General features: G+C 61.0%; 1 protein-coding gene across 3 annotated transcripts in view; it reads right to left on the reverse strand.

Moving 5' to 3' along the window:
- GRID2IP (Grid2 interacting protein) overlaps nt 1–16,157 on the reverse strand; it is a 31,966-nt gene that overhangs the window by 3,327 nt on the left and 12,482 nt on the right. Inside the window, exons 1-15 of one of the 3 annotated variants that reach the window (XM_070362290.1) lie at nt 15,744–15,778; nt 13,061–13,309; nt 12,754–12,839; nt 11,902–11,971; nt 11,320–11,414; nt 10,873–11,056; nt 8,174–8,328; nt 6,646–6,783; nt 6,280–6,377; nt 5,990–6,107; nt 4,875–5,233; nt 4,053–4,472; nt 1,834–1,921; nt 1,005–1,082; nt 43–239 (exon numbers count right to left, since the gene is read on the reverse strand). In XM_070362290.1, coding sequence (XP_070218391.1) covers nt 43–239; nt 1,005–1,082; nt 1,834–1,921; nt 4,053–4,472; nt 4,875–5,233; nt 5,990–6,107; nt 6,280–6,377; nt 6,646–6,783; nt 8,174–8,328; nt 10,873–11,056; nt 11,320–11,414; nt 11,902–11,971; nt 12,754–12,839; nt 13,061–13,309; nt 15,744–15,778 — 2,370 coding nt within the window. Of the gene's footprint in view, nt 1–42; nt 240–1,004; nt 1,083–1,833; nt 1,922–4,052; nt 4,473–4,874; nt 5,234–5,989; nt 6,108–6,279; nt 6,378–6,645; nt 6,784–8,173; nt 8,329–10,872; nt 11,057–11,319; nt 11,415–11,901; nt 11,972–12,753; nt 12,840–13,060; nt 13,310–15,743; nt 15,779–16,157 lie in introns of those variants that run through there. The other 2 variants (XM_070362289.1, XM_070362291.1) reach the window with 2 other exon arrangements.

Here is a 16,157-nt window from a genome sequence, read left to right on the forward strand (position 1 = left end):
GCGGCCGCCCCTGGCCCCGGGCGGGTGGCCCGGCCGCAGCACCTGCAGGACGAACTGGTCGGGCTCGCTGAGGCGGCCGGGCGCCTCGCGGTAGGCCTGGTAGCGCTGCTCCTCGTCGGCGTCGGGCGCGAAGAGCAGCAGTTGCGCAAGATGCGCGGGCTCCAGGCGCCGGGGCTCCATGCTCATGAGCACTTGCCGCAGCTCCGCCGGGCTCAGCTTCAAGTGTGCCAGCAGGATGGCTGTGGGCGGGGCCGCGGGGTGAACGGGGAGGGGCCGGGGCTGCTGGGCGTGGTCGGGGGCGGGACAGGAGCTGGCCCAGAGGCCCAGAGGATCCGTCCTGCTACCCTTAGAAAGAAGGGTTCTCCAGGGGACAGACCTAGATTGAGTAGGGCCTGTGGAGCTGCAAGGAGATACAACCAATCCATCCTAAAGGAAATCAGTCCTGAATATTCACTGCAAGGACTGATGCTGACACTGAAACTCCAATACTTTGGCCACTTGATGCGAAGAACTGACTCATTAGAAAAGACCCTGATGCTGAGCGGGATTGAAGGCGGGAAGAGAAGGGGACGACTGAGGATGAGATGGTTGGATGGCATCACTGACTCGATGGACATGAGTTTGAGCAAGCTCTGGGAGTTGGTGATGGACAGGGAGGCCTGGCTTGCTGCAGTCCATGGGGTCGCAAAGAGTGGGACACGACTGAGCAACTGAACTGAACTGAACCGTGGAGCTGGGGCCAGGGAACTAGCGAGGGTCTTAAAGGGGCGAGCAAAGGATTGCGGCTGGAGGCAGGGCCAGAACTGGGAGCAGATCACAGGATGGGGGCGGAGCCAAGGCCGGCACCGAACCTGGGAGGGAGCCTTCACAGAGCCCGGTGGCAGGTGCTGGGGGCCCCCACGGCCCGATCTCTACTACCCACTGGGGTGAATCAGAGGCCCTGTGGCCCCAAGGGGTCGTGTCCTGCGCCCCACCCCACCCCCTGGGCCGCCGCAGCCCCTCACAGGTGTTGTAGGCCTTCTTGTGGGACAGGATCTCCACCACCTCCTTCTTCCTGAAGGGCTCAGGCCCGGGCACCGGCTCTGGAAGGGAAACTGATGGTTTAGGGAGGGGACGCTAGGCTGAGGCTACTGGGAGAGGGCCCAGGAAGGGTGTGGCCACACCCCTCAGTCCCGAGGTCTCCGACCATGGAGTTGACTGAATCAGCTCCAGGTGTCCACACTCTCCTCACTCATGGACTCTGGAGTCCAGCCTTGCACATCTAGTGTGGGTGGTGTGTGTATGTCCCTCCCCCGTCCTCTCTCCCCGGGCCCTTGGGCCTTAGCCGGCCCCATAAGGAGAACGGGCCACCTGGTGACTGTAGATGCTGCCTGGAAGGACAACAGTCTCTCTCTTCCATCCCAGGACCAGTCTCCACTCACACAGTATCCCAACGACAGGGAGACACGCAGAGGCGGGTTAGGGGAGAGAGAGAGGCTGGACAGGGTATCTGACTACCTGATTCTGACTTTGAACAAATTACCTGGCCTCTCCGTGCTTCCTCATCAGGAAGTTGGGGTAATCACAGCCCCCACCTTTACACAATTGTAACACGATTAATGTAGAAACAAGGGTGTGTGGCATTTGGTAAGCATGCGATAAATGCCAGTTATTACCATCTCCAGTACTGAAGTGGGGAAACTGAGGCTCTGAGACATTAAATAATTCAGGGACCCAGGAATTAAAGGGCAGTTTGTTCAGACCTCAGGGACTCTAAGCCCTGGGACCCCCACAGAAGGTGGGCTGCCGCAGAACCCGGAGTCGGGGCTCCCCTTGGCCCCTGGGGCCACTCACTGGCAGCTTTCTGGGTGCCAAAGTGGAGCTCCAGGTCGAGGTATTTCACCATGTCGCTCAGCTTATCGTAGTCAGAGTCCTCCCCGAGCTGCGAGGGAGGGGGAGGTTCAGAGTGAGCAATAGCACTGGGAGCTGGACTGCGGTCCCCCACCGCCCCCCATCCTCTGAGGGCAGCCCTGGGCGCTCCCGGAGGGAGAGCCTCCACCAAGCCCTGGCATGAACCTGGGGATGGGACGGGAGGAGACTGCAGGAGAAGCCATTGATAAATCATCTAAGTTATCATCGGGCGGTGAGCCGGCTCCTCTTGTGGTCAACAACACTCAGACCTGGAACACTCTCCATGCAGAAGCCAGCAAGTTGCACTGGAGCAGGGGGTACAGGGGTTGTAAAGGGGCTGGAGCCACCCAAGGAGGCTTAAGAAGGTGGCCAACGGGTCCGGGTCTGCTCTGAGGTGTCCTTTGCTGGCAGTGAGTTCACCAGAGCTGCCCTGGGTCCCCGAAGGTGGGGAAAAGGAAGCAGGGAAGTGCCAGAGGTTAGGAACCGGCTGGGTGGCTGTGATGACTGATCCGGATGAGAGCTGACAATCTAGAAGGCCCAGGGCTGTAGGGGCTTGGCCAGATGCCTGACCCGTCTGTGTCTACTGCAGTAAACCAGTGGGAGCATCACTCTGCAGAGCAAGGCTGCAAGGCCCATCTGAGGCTGGTGGGAGCCTCCAGGGGACCAGGAGGTCCCTGTTCGTGACTTTGTCCTGCTGACCATCCTTATTAGTAACATGAGAAGGTTCCCTAGAGATGTGGGCTGATGCCAACTTGGCTGGGAAGGCAGGAGGCCCAGGAGGATGGAATGGGGACTCAGGAGGTGGCAGTGGGAAAAAAAATGACAAGCATGCTCCAAAGGAGAGTGGCTGCAGTAAGGACACGTTACTTGGCGTCCTAGGAAAAGGACGGGACTGCATGGAGGATGATGGCGGGAAAGAGTACTGAGGTGGGGCAGTCCCCGAAACTGGAGGGTTCCTCGGCCAAATGAGGAGTGTGATGTCCAGGTCAGAGGAGATGAGGGCCATGTTTTCTCCTCTGAACTTGTGAAGCCCCTCTGGGAGTTCCATTTGGGGCCTGCCCTTTGACAGACTGTGGGGCTAGGAACCACATTCTAGGGCGGTGACCCAAAGAACAGGGATGGGGTGGACCTTGCTCATCCAACGGGCTGGATGACCTGTGGATAAGAAAATATACCTGCTCTGCCTGATTTCAAAGGGCGGGACAGAAAGCAGGGCATGGGAATCCTGGTGAGACAAAAATTCCAGAGCAAGGCAAGGATGGTTGGTGAAAACTGTCCAGTGAGGAAAGGGATGTCTCATCAGATAGTGAGCTCCCCATTGGTGAAGGTGATCAAGTAAATATTGGCAGTGCTGTTTGGGAGGAAACTCGAGCACCAGAGTGAAGGGGTGGGGGCTCCCCTGGTGGCTCAGGGGTAAAGAATCCACCTGCCAATGCAGGAGACATGGCTGCACATGCTGTAGAGCAACGAAGCCCATTCGCCACAGCTACTGAGCCTGTGCTCTGGAACACGGAAGCCGCAACTGCTGAGCCCATCTGCTGCAACGACCGAAGCCAGGACACCCTAGAGCTTGTGCTCCGCCCCAAGAGAAGCCACTGAGATGAGAAGCCCGTGGACTGCAACTGCAGGGTAGCCCCTGTTCTCTGAAACTAGAGAAAAGCCCGCGCAGCAATGAAGACCCAGCACAGCCAAAAAGAAACTGCAAAAAGTGGAAGGGGAGAGGCTGCTGCGCAGGGCTTTGGACCAGCTGCCCTTCTCAGAATCCTCTGGTCCCGGCTCCCATGAACACACTGCGCACGCAGGCTGTCAGACTGCTCAAACGTCTGTGACTCTAACCAGCTGCCCTTCTCTCAGCTCCAAGAGCCTAAGGGGACCATTCAGATCTCGAGTGATAGGCTTCAAGGGTGAGAGCGGTGCCTTTTCTGGGTGTCCCCAGCACGTCACCGGCTCAGGGACACTGACCGGGCTTCGGCGCCTGTGTTGACCACTGAAGGTGAGCGTGTCCCTGGACCGAGCTCTCGTCTGTTGTCTGCCGAGGATGGGGAGGGCCCGGGGGTGGTCAGCTGATGTTGGAAACACCCCAGAGGTGGACCTTGTCTTCACCGCTGCTGCCCAGACTGCCTCCCCTGGTGCAGCATGCTCCGGGTCCCCAGGTCACCTACCTGTCCCCAGATGGTGCCTTCTGAGTTCTCCACCTGCTCCCACCGCAGGCGCTTGACGCTCATGTGGCTGGTCTCACTGCGGCGGTGGCCCAGGCCCCGGGGCAGCATGGGGGGTGCACAGGGGACAGGCGGGGGCAGGGGCGGCGGGGGCGGTGGGGGCACCGGGTGGCCAAGCTGGGCGAGGGGCTTGGGCAGTGCTGGAGTGGGGCCCCGGGGCCCATCTGGGGTGCGGGAGCTGCTGGGTTTGGGGTCGTGGAAGGGCAGGGGTGGCGGGGGTGGGGGACTAAGGGGGGGCGGGGGGATGTGGTCGGAGAGGGAGGAGTAGGTCAGGGAGCTGCCTTCCTCGCTGCTGCTGATGCACTCGCTGGCGCTGCTCCTCTCGTTGGTGATGAAGCTGCCCTGGTCGTCGTGGAAGCTCATCTGGGGAGACAGCTAGGTGAAGGGAGGGCCAGGCGGGGCCCCGAGGGAGACTGCGGCAGGGGCCGAGGTACGGAGGACCGGAAGGCCCGGGGCAGCGGAGGCATGGCCCAGGGGCTGGATGGGGTCGTCCGGGGGGTCAGCCTGAGGTTGTGAGTGGGACAGCCTGAGCTGGCTAGGGAACCTGAGACCCGGTACATGGGGTGGCCTTGGCTAGGGGGGTGTTGAAGCTTGAGCCAAGGGTGGGATAGCTCCAGCTGGGGAGCGGGGTGTCCTGGGAGACAGGGAGGGAGAGCCTGGGGCACAGCCTTCGGGGCAGCAGGCCTCTGGCAGGAGCCCCGGGACCCCAGTCCCCTTACAGGCCCCCTGCCCGCCTCCTCCCAACACACATGCCTGTGTGCTCACCTCCTCGTAGTCATTCTCAGGGCTCAGGAAATCCTCCACGATGGTGACCCGGGGGCCCAGCTGCTCACTCAGCGCATCCAGGAAGCGGTCTGTGTCCCGGCTTCGCACAGGGCGGGAGAAGGCGAAGAGCTTCCGGCGGCTGGAGGGGCGGCGGCTGGGGTCCGGGCTGGGGGGGCTCTCAGCGCAGACAGGCCCGGGGCCCGGCTGAGGGGAAGGTGCCCGGCTGCTGTCCAGGCTGGCGTAGGGGTGGGACTCAGAGCTGCTGGGGGAGGCCAGGCCCTCTGAGCACAGCGGGTAGTAGCAGGGGGAGGGCAGGAGCTGCTCGCTGGGCCATGAGATGCTGGACCGGGTCCTGGGCCCTGCAGTGGGGGGTGGGCCATGAGGATCCCTCTTGGGTCAGTGCCTCAGTTCCAGCGCAGGCTAGGGGGAGGGTGCCAGAGCTGGTGGGCTCTGTGCCCCTGGGCACCTTTCTTTCCCTCTCTGGACACAGCGCAGGAAGACTCTGGTAACTCTGCCTCTCCAGGTCTTCCCTGAGGGTGATCGGAGGCCAGAGTGGATGGAGGGCGTGCTGGTGGGCCCAGGACAGGCAGACCCTGCTCATCCTGGAGAGGATCCCAGGGTCCCACCCGGAACCCACTGAACACAAGGCGAGGGCGAGGGGGTGTCCAGACCAAAGTCTCGGGGTACCTCCCATAACCAGCAAGTCTTTGGCTCACAGAAGTATTACCCAGGGGTCCTGCCTTCGGAAATGCAGAGAAACCGTTGTGCGAGCAGCCATCTTCGCAGCTGAGCCATTCACAGAGCAACGCACCCTATCTAGTCTATGCAACGGCCACATGCTCACTGAGGACCCCACCCCTTGGGAGCAGCCCTCCACTTTTCCAGATCCACAGTGGGGGTGAGGATCAGAGAGGGGACTCAGGAGGGGGGCCAGGACAAGGTGGATCTTGATGGCCCCTAGCCACGTAGGCTGACAGGGTTCCCCAGGATTCAGTCCCACGGCCACAAAGGAAAAAGGGGCTCCAGAGGGGTATGCCTGGGGGTGGGGGCAACACCCAGCCAGCTGGCCAGGAGGCAGGAGCGGCCCTCGGGAGCCAGGGCTGGAAAGCCCCTACCTGCTGGGCCTGCTGCGCTGGGCAGTGGTGGGGAGGCGCGGGCTCGAGAGCTGGTCCCCATCTTCCCTTTGAAGCTGCTGCTCAGGCGGGACTCGAGCTCCGCGTAGACGGCTGACATCTTCCGGGAGAGGTGAGGTGCGGGTGAGTCTAGTCGGCCCTCGTCTTCCCCCACACACGGCCTCAGAGGCAGGCCTGGGTGGTCTGGGAGGCCAGGGTCTGCCCCACCTCCATGGGCCACCCATTCCCAGCTCCCCACTGACACCAGGAGCAGGGTGGAGAGAAGGTCTCACCATCTTGGGGTTGGGCGTCTCAGGGAGGGATGTGCCGTCACCTGCCTGACGCTCGCCTGGGATGGGAGGAAGAGGCATCTCCGGACAGTCGCTAGGGCCTGCCGGGGGAATCAGGAGGGCCGAGTCCACCACGGGGCGGGGGGTCTAGTGACTGCCTCTGAGCTCTAAGGGTTAGACCCCAGCCCAGGCCCTGGAGAAAGAACCACCAAGCCCTGCAGACCCGGGGGGAGGAAGCACCCGCTCAGCCCATTCGGGGATGTCTCATCTCGCCAAGCCCATTTTGCAGATGGGAAAACCGAGCCCTGGCCCCACACCCCACCCCCCGCCCCGCCACCCTGGCTTGCGGACTGTTGGTCCGGGCCTCACCACAGCCAAGGCCAGCCTCCAGGCCCTGGGAGCGGAGGCTGCGGCGGCACATGGAGGAGGCCCTCAGGGAGCTCCGCGTCTGGGGCTCGGGTGCCGGCTCAGGCTCCAGCTCTGGCTCTGGCTCGGGCTCGGGCTCTGCTGTGGGACCAATGGAGAGACGGGCTCCTTGTCCTCTCAGCCGGACAAGGAGCCTCCGAACACAGGGAGGGTGAGGGCACCACCCGCAAGCCCGGCCCTGCTTTCAGGGGGAGCCCTGGGATGGGAAGCGGGGTGCCCAGCACAGGAGGTGCCCCAGGTAGCACCGGCCTGAAGATGGAGGCTGTGTGGAGGGGGTCACAGCCCCCTACCCAGCAGGTCCTTTCTCATGATGAGAGCCTAGGACCCCGTGATTCCAAGGTCTCCACATCTGGCGCCGCTGCCCGCAGGGGTGACATGAAAGACTCTAGGTCAGGGCAGAATTGCGGGAGGGATGTCTGCTGCCCAGTCTGCATCTGAGTTCAAACCCTCTCCCCTCAACCCCCACTCATGGGTCCCCAGGACGAGGGTCAATGGGCGCCCAGGGGGAGCACATAGGGGATGTGCAGGCGGTCCAGAGCAGGTACCCAAGTTCGGCCCCCTTTGGATGCCCGCAGCCCACGTGCTGAGGTGTGTGTGGGCAGGTGGACTCACAGCAGTGGAATGGCATGAAGGGTCAGAGGCTGCACAGGGACCCACAGGCTCTCATGGGAGTCTGCGGTCTTCAGAGCCCACCAGGCAGGGTGAGCGGGCCGTGTGCTCACAATCCAGGTCTGTAAACAGTGTCCACATGGACTCCTTCATCTGTGCCACCCTCCCTGGGGTGCAAAGCACAGCCACTGTGGTCACCTTCACATGTGGGTGAGAAACCGGAGACCCCCGGCGTCAGATGCGGTGTTTGAAGTCTAAGGTGGGACTTCCCTGGTGGTTGAGTGGCTAAGACTCTGTGCTCCCAAAGCAGGGACCCTGGATTCAATCCCTGGTCAGGGAACTAGATTCTACGTGCCGTAACTAAGAGTTCACATGCCACAACCAAAAATCCCACGTGCGGCAGGGAAGACCCAACACAGCCAAATAAATATTTAAAAAAAAAGTCTAAGGTTATCCTGCTTTAGGAATCAAGGTGGGAAAGTGCATCTGTGGAGCCAAGCAAGGGGCCAGCCTGGGAGTGTTGGGCATGTATCTACAGTCGAGTCTGACTCTCTGCGACCCCATGGACTGTAGCCCGCCAGGCTCCTCTGTCCATGGGGTTCTCCAGGCAAGGATACTGGAGTGGGTTGCCATTTCCTTCTCCAGGGCATCTTCCCGACCCAGAAATCGAACCTGTGTCTCTTTGTGTTTCCTGCTTTGGCAGGTAGATTCTTCACCACTGGGCCACTTGGAAGATGCTACCTAAAGAGCACAGGGGTGCCTCCGCGAGTGGGAGGCGCCAGGCCGGCTGTAAAGCCTCCCGGGTGAGAACAGGCGTCCGGCTCTTCTCCTGGTGGGCGGGCCAGGGGGCGGGGCTGCTCACCGGTCATGGCCGTGTAGCCCAGGAAGCAGGCGATCTTCTCCTGGCAGAGTTCCTGCTCCTCGTAGGTTAGCAGCTGGTAGATGAACTGCCAGAGGACCTGCTTGGCCGGAGTGTCGAGCACCGGGTAGACATCGACGATGAGGGTGTCGATGTTCCTGGTCGGGGAGGCGGGTGCAGAGCGAGGAGTTCGTGACTCAGGGGCTTACCAGAGGGGCCAGGGTTGGGGACGGGGCCCTTCCCCTCCTTCCCCAGACAGAGAAGTGGGCGGGAAGGCTGGCTTTGCGGATAGCCTGCCGGACTCAAATCCCAGCTCTGCCACCTGCCAGCCAAGTGATCTTCTCCAATTACTCATTTCTCTGTGTCTCAGTTTCCTCCTCTGTTAAAATGGAAGACAAAAATAGTAGCTACCGGGAGTTCCCTGGTGGCTCATGGGTTAGGACTCTAGACTTTCACTGTTGTGGCCCAGGTTTAATCCCTAGCCGAGGAACCAAGATCCTGTAAACAGGGTTGCTTGGCCGGGGGGTGGGGATGGGGAGTGAGGGGAAAGCATCTACCGCACAGAGCTGTTTGAAGATGAAAATACATAGAATGGGGACGTCCCTGGCAGTCCAGTGGTTAAGACTCCACACTGCCAATGCAGGGGGCACAGGTTCCTCTGGTCAGGGAACTAAATTCCCCCATGCTGCAGGGCCAAAATTTAAATTAAAAAAAAATGTATAGAACATATTTGGAAAACTGACTCAAGGGACTGGCAAATGATGGCCCAAGGGCCAAAATTTGGCCCTCCACCTGTTTTTATAAAGCAAGATTTACGGGAACATGGCCACCTGTACTGGTATATATTGTCTATGACCATTTTCAAGGGACAACAGCAGAGCTGAAGGGTTTCAGCTTTCAGTGGAGACGGTATGGCCTGCAAACCCTAAAATATTTGCTATCGGGCCCTTTCCAGAAACACTTTGCTGATCCCTGTTCCCATTGTGTGGAAAAAAATAAAACTGATCCTCATGTACCACCACACATAAAGATGAACCCTGGGTGGATAAAAGACCAAACTGTGCAAGGTATGATTATAAAACTAACAGCAGATAACGCAGGAGATTTCTTTTGACCAAGGAGCAGGGAAGGGCTTCTTGAATAAAAATTCAAAAGCCAAAGCCATAAGGCCACATATGCGTTGCCTGTGATGATACAAAATCAAGAAAACCTGGAGCTGATAATACTAGATACAACGGAAGTAATAAGAGAATAACAAACGGAAGATACTTACAATGTCTAAAATCAACAAGGAATCAGTATCTGAAACATACAGGGAATTTTGGCCAATTTTAAGTTTTGCTTTTTGGAACTTCCTGTAATTTTTCCACATATATTTGTTCCACGGTTGGTGAAATCTGGAGATGCAGAACCCACAGATACTGAGGGTCAACTGTGGGTGTTACAACTTGGATGAATGCTATTGTTTCGTCGCTAAGTCATGTCTGACTCTTTCGACCCCATGGACCATAGCCAGGCTCCTCTGTCCATGGGATTTCCCAGGCGAGAATACTGGAGTGGGTTGCCATTTCCTTCTCCAGGGGATCTTCCCAACCCAGGGATCAGGGTCTCCTGCATTGTAGGCAGATTCTTTCCCACTGAGCCGCCAGGGAAGCCCGAGTGAATGCTGAAAACATGCTAAATGAAAGAAGCCAGACATAAAAGTCCACACGTTGGGACTTCCCTGGTGGTCCAGTGGTTAAAAGTCCGCCTGCCAGTGGAGGGGACATGGATTCGATTCGTGGTCCAGGAAGAATCCCACATGCTTCGGAGCAACTAAGCCCGAGAGTCACAACGATGGAGTCCATGCTCCGCAACAGGAGAAGCCCACGCACGGCAGCTAGAGAGTAGCCCCTGCTCTCTGCAACCAGAGGAAGCCCATGCACAGCAACCAGGACCCAGCATGGTCACAAATATATTAATTAAAATTTTAAAAAGTGGAAAAATAATTATAAAGAAGTCCACATATCGTATGGTTCCAGCATTTGAAATCTCCAGAACAGGGAAACCTACAGACAAAGAAAGTAGATTACTGGTGGTTTAAGGTGAAGGGGGCGTGGGGGAGGGGGAGGGGGTGGGAACAACTGTGAAGCGGTTGGGACTTCCTTTGGAGGTGATGAAAATGTCCTAAAACTGAATGTGGTGGTGGTTACAACACATTTGTGAACATACTAAGAACCAGCACGTTGTACACTCAAATGCGTGAATTGTATGGTATGTGAATTACACTTCAACAAACATATACATTTTTGTTTAAACCGAAAAAGGTTATGAAGAAGTAATTGGCTTTGCAAAGACCAAGACAATGACCCTCTGGGCTGAGGCATGTGAGAAACGCTCCTGCTGCCACTGAGATGGGAAAAGAAAGATGCTACTCCGACCTGAGCAGGGATGGGCTGGTCGTGAGTGCCCCTGGGTGGGTGTTTCGAGGGTCCTGCCAAACACACCGCAGGGACTCACTGTCTGCTTCAATTTACAGAGAGGGCTGGACCTGGCCAGGTCACGTGGCTAGGAGGTGTCAGAGTTGGGGTTTGTTTAAGGCAGCTCAATGGCCCCCCGCTCTCAGGGGAAGCTCAGGCAGGTGAGTGGTGGTGAGTCCTGGCAGGATTTGGGGTCCACCCCACAGCAGATCCCCACTGCCCCCGCCACCCTGGGGTGACCACCTGTGCTGGAAGAAGCTCTCGAGGGCCCGGCAGACCCCATAGCGCTCAGGGGGTGTGAGCAGGTGCTCCAGCTGCTGGCTGAAGGTCCTCCCCTGCACTCGGATGCTGGACGGAAGGATCTCTGCCACCCACTGCAGGGAGGTGAGCGCCGACGATGGGTTGGGGGAATCCATCGAGTCGGAATCTTCCGGGGAGCGGGTCACAGGAAGGAGAGGCACGAGTGAGCCGGCGTCCCCAGGCCAGGCAAGGTCTGCCCTTCGGCTGGGGCCAGGGGACCTCCCAAGCTGGGCTGAGGACGGGGCTGGAGGGGGAGCCCTGAGGCTGCCCAACCTGGGGAGGGAAGCTGCAAGGGGGAGCAGAGGCCTCAGTAGATTCGGGAATCCCACCCCTGGTGACCCAAGTAGGGGCTCCAGTGGCCAAAGCGGCCCAGGGCCACGGGCGCCTCACCGCTGGCGAATGGGACGAGCCCCTCCTCCACCACCAGCGTGGGCATGGCGCCGCTGCCCTGGAGCATGGACACCACCTTGTCGTGGGAGCAGTTCCTGCCAAGCAGAGGTGGCCCCGGAGGGCCGGCCCAGCGTGACCCGAGCGCACAGCCAGCTGCTGGACACCCCTGTCCTGCTGGTGGAGGCCGCACAGCGAGGCCACAGGTCGGCCTGAAGCCAGGGCCCTGCCTCGCCCGTGCATTAACCTCCTCTGCAGGAGAAGCTCCAGGCCCAGGGCCAGCTGGACACTTGTGGGTACAGGAGGTGTCATGCCCCCATTCTCTCTGGGTAAGTTCCCCACCCCCCAAGGGAAAGACACACACAATCTATTCAACTCTTCGCCCCAAGCATGGAGCCTGGGTGTCTCCCAGTTGGAAGGACGATTTGACATCCTGGAGGGTAGGAGGGTGGATTCAAGACTTCCCATAGGAGGGGGGACAAACAGGGGACCAACTGGTCAGAGGCCTGTGGCCAGGATGTCCCAAGAGTCAGAAGTCCTGGGGGTTGTTTGCCACTAAGCTCCATGTCCCCAACAGCCTCTGACCTCATGTCCAGTCCATTGAGGAAGAGGATCCGGTCACCTGACTTGAGGGAGGCATTGTCAGCCGGGCTCCCTGGAAGCAAGGTGAGAGGGAGGGTCAGCTGAGCAGGGACCCACCCCAGGGAGCCCCATGACGTCCTGTTTTACAGGCGAGAGGATGGGTGGGTGGCAGAGATCAGAGGAGCCTTTCTCACAGATCCATGCACCAGAGAGGTGAGATGCAGAAGGAGCTCAGCATCAGCAGCTGCACCCCCGGGGATGGGTCACTGGAGGTGTCGTGCTCAGGGAGGGGCTGAGGGGGCAGGACAGACCCAGTGACCCAGCCCTGCGGGTGGTGACACGGTGGGAGAGCTCAGTGCAGTGCTGGAGCCGTTTTCCCCGCAGAGAGTGTCCACAACGGAACGCACTTCCCCCAAGAAATGAGTCTTCCCTCCCCCTGCCGACCCCTCACCCCCTCACGGGAGGGGCCCCGCAAGGAGGCATTCCTCCAGATGTCTCCATTCCACAGGGGCAGGCCAGGGGTGAAAGAGGGGAGTCTTTGGAGTCTGGATACTGGGAAGAGGCCCTGGAGCCCTGCGGCCTGCCCAGCAAGTGCCCAGTTCTCAGGGGGCAGTGGGCACAGGGAGGGTTGCCTGGGGGCCCAGGAAAGGTCTGAATGGAAAACTTGGCTCTAAGGTGACCCTGCACTTGGAGGGGGTTAGCCAGGACTGGGGAAGATGGGTGATCTGGGTCAGCTGCTCTGGGACTTAGAGGACACAGGCTCCTCAAGGTTGGGACCTGAAGAGGGGAGTGGCTGCTGACCATCGACCTCACAGGCTCCTTTGCCCCATTCTGAACAACCCACCCATCCCTCACCAGGCAGGACAGACTCGATCCAGACAGGTCCATGGCCACGTAGCGTGAAGCCGAAGCTCTTGTTGCCCTTGTAGACTCGGACTGTCCTGGGGAGAAAGAAGAGGTGGGGTGGGGATCGCTGAGTGTGCCTTTCTCTGGGGAGAGGAGCCCGCGGGGAGCAGGGGATGGCAAGGTCCCGCGTCCCGCTCCCCTTAACCTCTCCTGGACCCCAACCCCCAGGTGGCCCCGCTTCGCCCCCGCTCCCTCGGCCCGGGTCTCCATTCCTGAGCCCACGGACCGAGAGGCGTCCGCAGCCCGTCCCGGGTACCTGCGCGCGCCCCCGGGGCCCGCGCGGCCGCCCAGCAGAGAGGCGGCCTTGCGCGGGGGCGGCTCGTCGGGGCGGCGAGGGGCGGCGCTGGCGCGCGTGGACACCAGGAGGCGCTCCGGCCGCTCCTCGCTGCGGCTCCGGCGCAGCCGCTGCGCGCCCTGCGTCCGCCGCGCGCGGCACAGCTTGCCCAGCAGACCCTGAGACACCACCTCGTCGAAGCGCGCCCGGTGCTTCTTGGGGATGAAGATCCTGCGGGCGAGGACCACAGAATCGGCAAACTTCGTGGGCGCCGTGCTGGGCGCTCTCCTCCGCCCAGGAGTGGCCCGGGGCATCAGAGTCCCCCTCGGGGCCTGGACTTGTGCCCTAGTGGGCCCGGGTCACACGAGGGCCGGGGCGCCCAGCTCGCTCCACTTGGGGAAAGCCTCCTTCCCCAGGTCCCCGTTACTCTGGACTCAGCGCCCTCCAAGCCCTTCCGTGAACCTGTTCCTCCTCTCGCCTTTGTCTTCCCATCTCTGGCTTCCCCGGACTCCCTCGTCTCATGCGCTCACACCAGCCAGGCCAAGCCGCAGCCAGGGGTGCCCCGCGCCCCACCCCACCCCCCCCCCGCCCAGCCCCCTGCCAGTCCCCTCAGCGCGGGCGGGGACCACAGCATCCAGTCCCGCTCCTACCCTTTGACCCAGCCTGTGGCCCAGCACACTCTGCTCTCCTAGATGACCTGGCTTCGCCCTTCAACACCCTTCCTCCAGTTTAGTCCAACATGTTTTAGGAAGTCCCTGCTATCAGTGCCAGCCAAGCGCTGGGCTTCAAAGCTGAAGGCACTGCGGTTCCTGCTCTGTGAGCGGTTGACCTGGAAGTGACGAGAGGCCTTGGGGAAGCTCGCACAGTCCCCTGTTGGAGTCCACAGCCTGGGACGTTTCCGTGGTGCCCCTGGGTCTCCTCTACAAGGTGGGAAGCTCTAGAAGACTGGGTCTGTAGCTCGGGTGTGAGCCATGGTGACCAGCCAGGGCTGAGCACAGAGTTAGGACTCAGTGAAGGAGGAAAGAGGGTGGTCCCGCAGTGACCCCCCACACCTCTGAGGAACGGCAGCGGTCAACATCCTGGGACTCCCTGGCCCCTGGCAGAGGATTCTCGGGCTCAGAGGGGGTCCATCTCGTTCCAGGGTTGTGTGGCTGCCCACAGCTGAGGTGGAACCCGGGTTCTGGGCCCCCACATTGTCACCAGCCTCCCCTGAGGGCCCTTGAAATTCTGGTTGCTAGTGAGGCCTCCCTGGCTGCGTCCCAAGGCTCCTTTCCCTGTTCTCTGGACCAGGAGCCAGCGCCAAGGGCATCGGGGGAGGGCAGGGAGCAGTGGCCTTGCAGCCAGCAGACATACAATCCCTCGGAGGTCACCCGGTGGCCCCCACTCAGCTCCCTTAATCTCCGTGGGTAGGTTTAATTAGGTCAGGTGGCTGCCTGGTGCGAGGGAAGGGATGTGCGTCCTTGGGGAGGAAGGTGCACCCGCCGTCTCGCCCCGTGAGCTCTGGTCCAGATCGGGACGTTCCAGGCAAGCGGGAGGCAAGAATGATGGCCTGTTCGGCTCTGCCAGAAGAGCCATCACCCGATACACTCATCCTTGCCCACCCCAGTGATTCCCGAAAATCCAGCGCCTCAGCCGCATTCCCTGGATGGTCCTTCAAGGTCTGCAGAGCCAGACGTCTCCGTCTGCTGGCCTGCACGGTCCCTGCCCACCTCTTGCCCAAGCAGAGCAGAGGTGACAGGTGAGAAAGTGTCTGCTTCACCCTTTGGGCTCCAGCCTCAGGCTCTAGAATGTATCAACCCAACAGCCACAGCCCCTAGGTCCAACCCTCTAGCAGCAGTTAGAAAGGGCCTCCCCCACCCCCATAGTGGGAACCAGGGTGAGTCACCAACTGCCCATGTGGGAGAAGGCTGGGTGCCCTCTGCTCTCCTCGGTGTCCGTAGGGCTGAGATGGGAGCCTAGCCTGTCTGGTGTGCCAGACGCCCTTCCTGGCTGGTGTGGGCCCTCCGTGTGCCTCAGTCTGGCCCATGCACTCCAGCCCTGGGTCTGCTCCGAACTGACAGCCCCGGCAGATCCAGGTGCAGTGGGGCCTCATGGACCACTGTGGCTGATGGACTGACGCCCCTTTGAACCGACGGCCCGACTACAGCTGTCCCCAGTCTCCCAGGTCCCTGCTGTGCCGGCAGGCTTCTCTGTGGCCACGGGGCTCTTTGGGAGGCCACCCAGTGACCCTGCACTCAGAGTTAGTCTGTTCTCTTAGGGGGCCAGGGCCAAATCCAACTCCAGATTCCCACTGGGGGCTCCCACAAGGCCCTCTCTCTCCATCACCGTCTCTGCCTCGCTCTCTGTCTAGTTCCCTGGATCTGTCCAGTCACAAGAAGGAAAGAGGACTTTTCAATTCCATCCTTGGTCCCCACCTCGCATCCCGACCCCTAGGGCGGCAGGCCAGTGCCCACAGCGGGGAACCCCCTCTTTAATACCCTTCGGGTTTATGTCCACCCTCCCAAGCCCCTGCCCCCAGTCAGGCTGGCTCGCTGGGTACGCACCCAGAGCAGGGAAGCCCCTCGGTGCCCGAGCCCCACCCCTTTTCAAGTCAGCCGGAGGCGGGTCCGTCGCATCAGGGCGCGCGGTTCCCGGGGACTCGGTACGCGCGGTTCGGGGAAACTACCGAAAGTGCCGAGAGAAGCCCTGGTCCTTCCCCATCTGGAGTCGGCGACGGCGGCGCGCCAGGTGCCAATGGCCCGGGGGTGCGGAGCCGGGAGCGGAGCGAGGGCGCGGCGACTCCACGCGCCTCTGCCCGGCGAGCGCGCTCAGCCCCTCCCGAGCAGGCTGGGCCCGCGGCCCCGCGCCCGCCCCTCTCGGGTGGCCCCGCCCCGCCCCGCCCCTCCGGGAACTCTTCCGTCCGCTCCTCGCGAGCTGGGGCCGTTCGAGCCGCTCCTCGGCCTCCTCTGGCCCGGGTCCACGAGCCCTTCCCCAGGCGCCTCGCCTCTGATCCCTCGGGCTGCGGCCCCCCGGAGAGTCCCCCGCACCGGCCGCGAGACCGATCCCGACAGTTCAGAGGAAGCTCCGATTGCCTTATGTA

Source organism: Bos mutus, chromosome 25 (assembly GCF_027580195.1).
Source record: "Bos mutus isolate GX-2022 chromosome 25, NWIPB_WYAK_1.1, whole genome shotgun sequence".
Taxonomy (NCBI): domain Eukaryota; kingdom Metazoa; phylum Chordata; class Mammalia; order Artiodactyla; family Bovidae; genus Bos; species Bos mutus.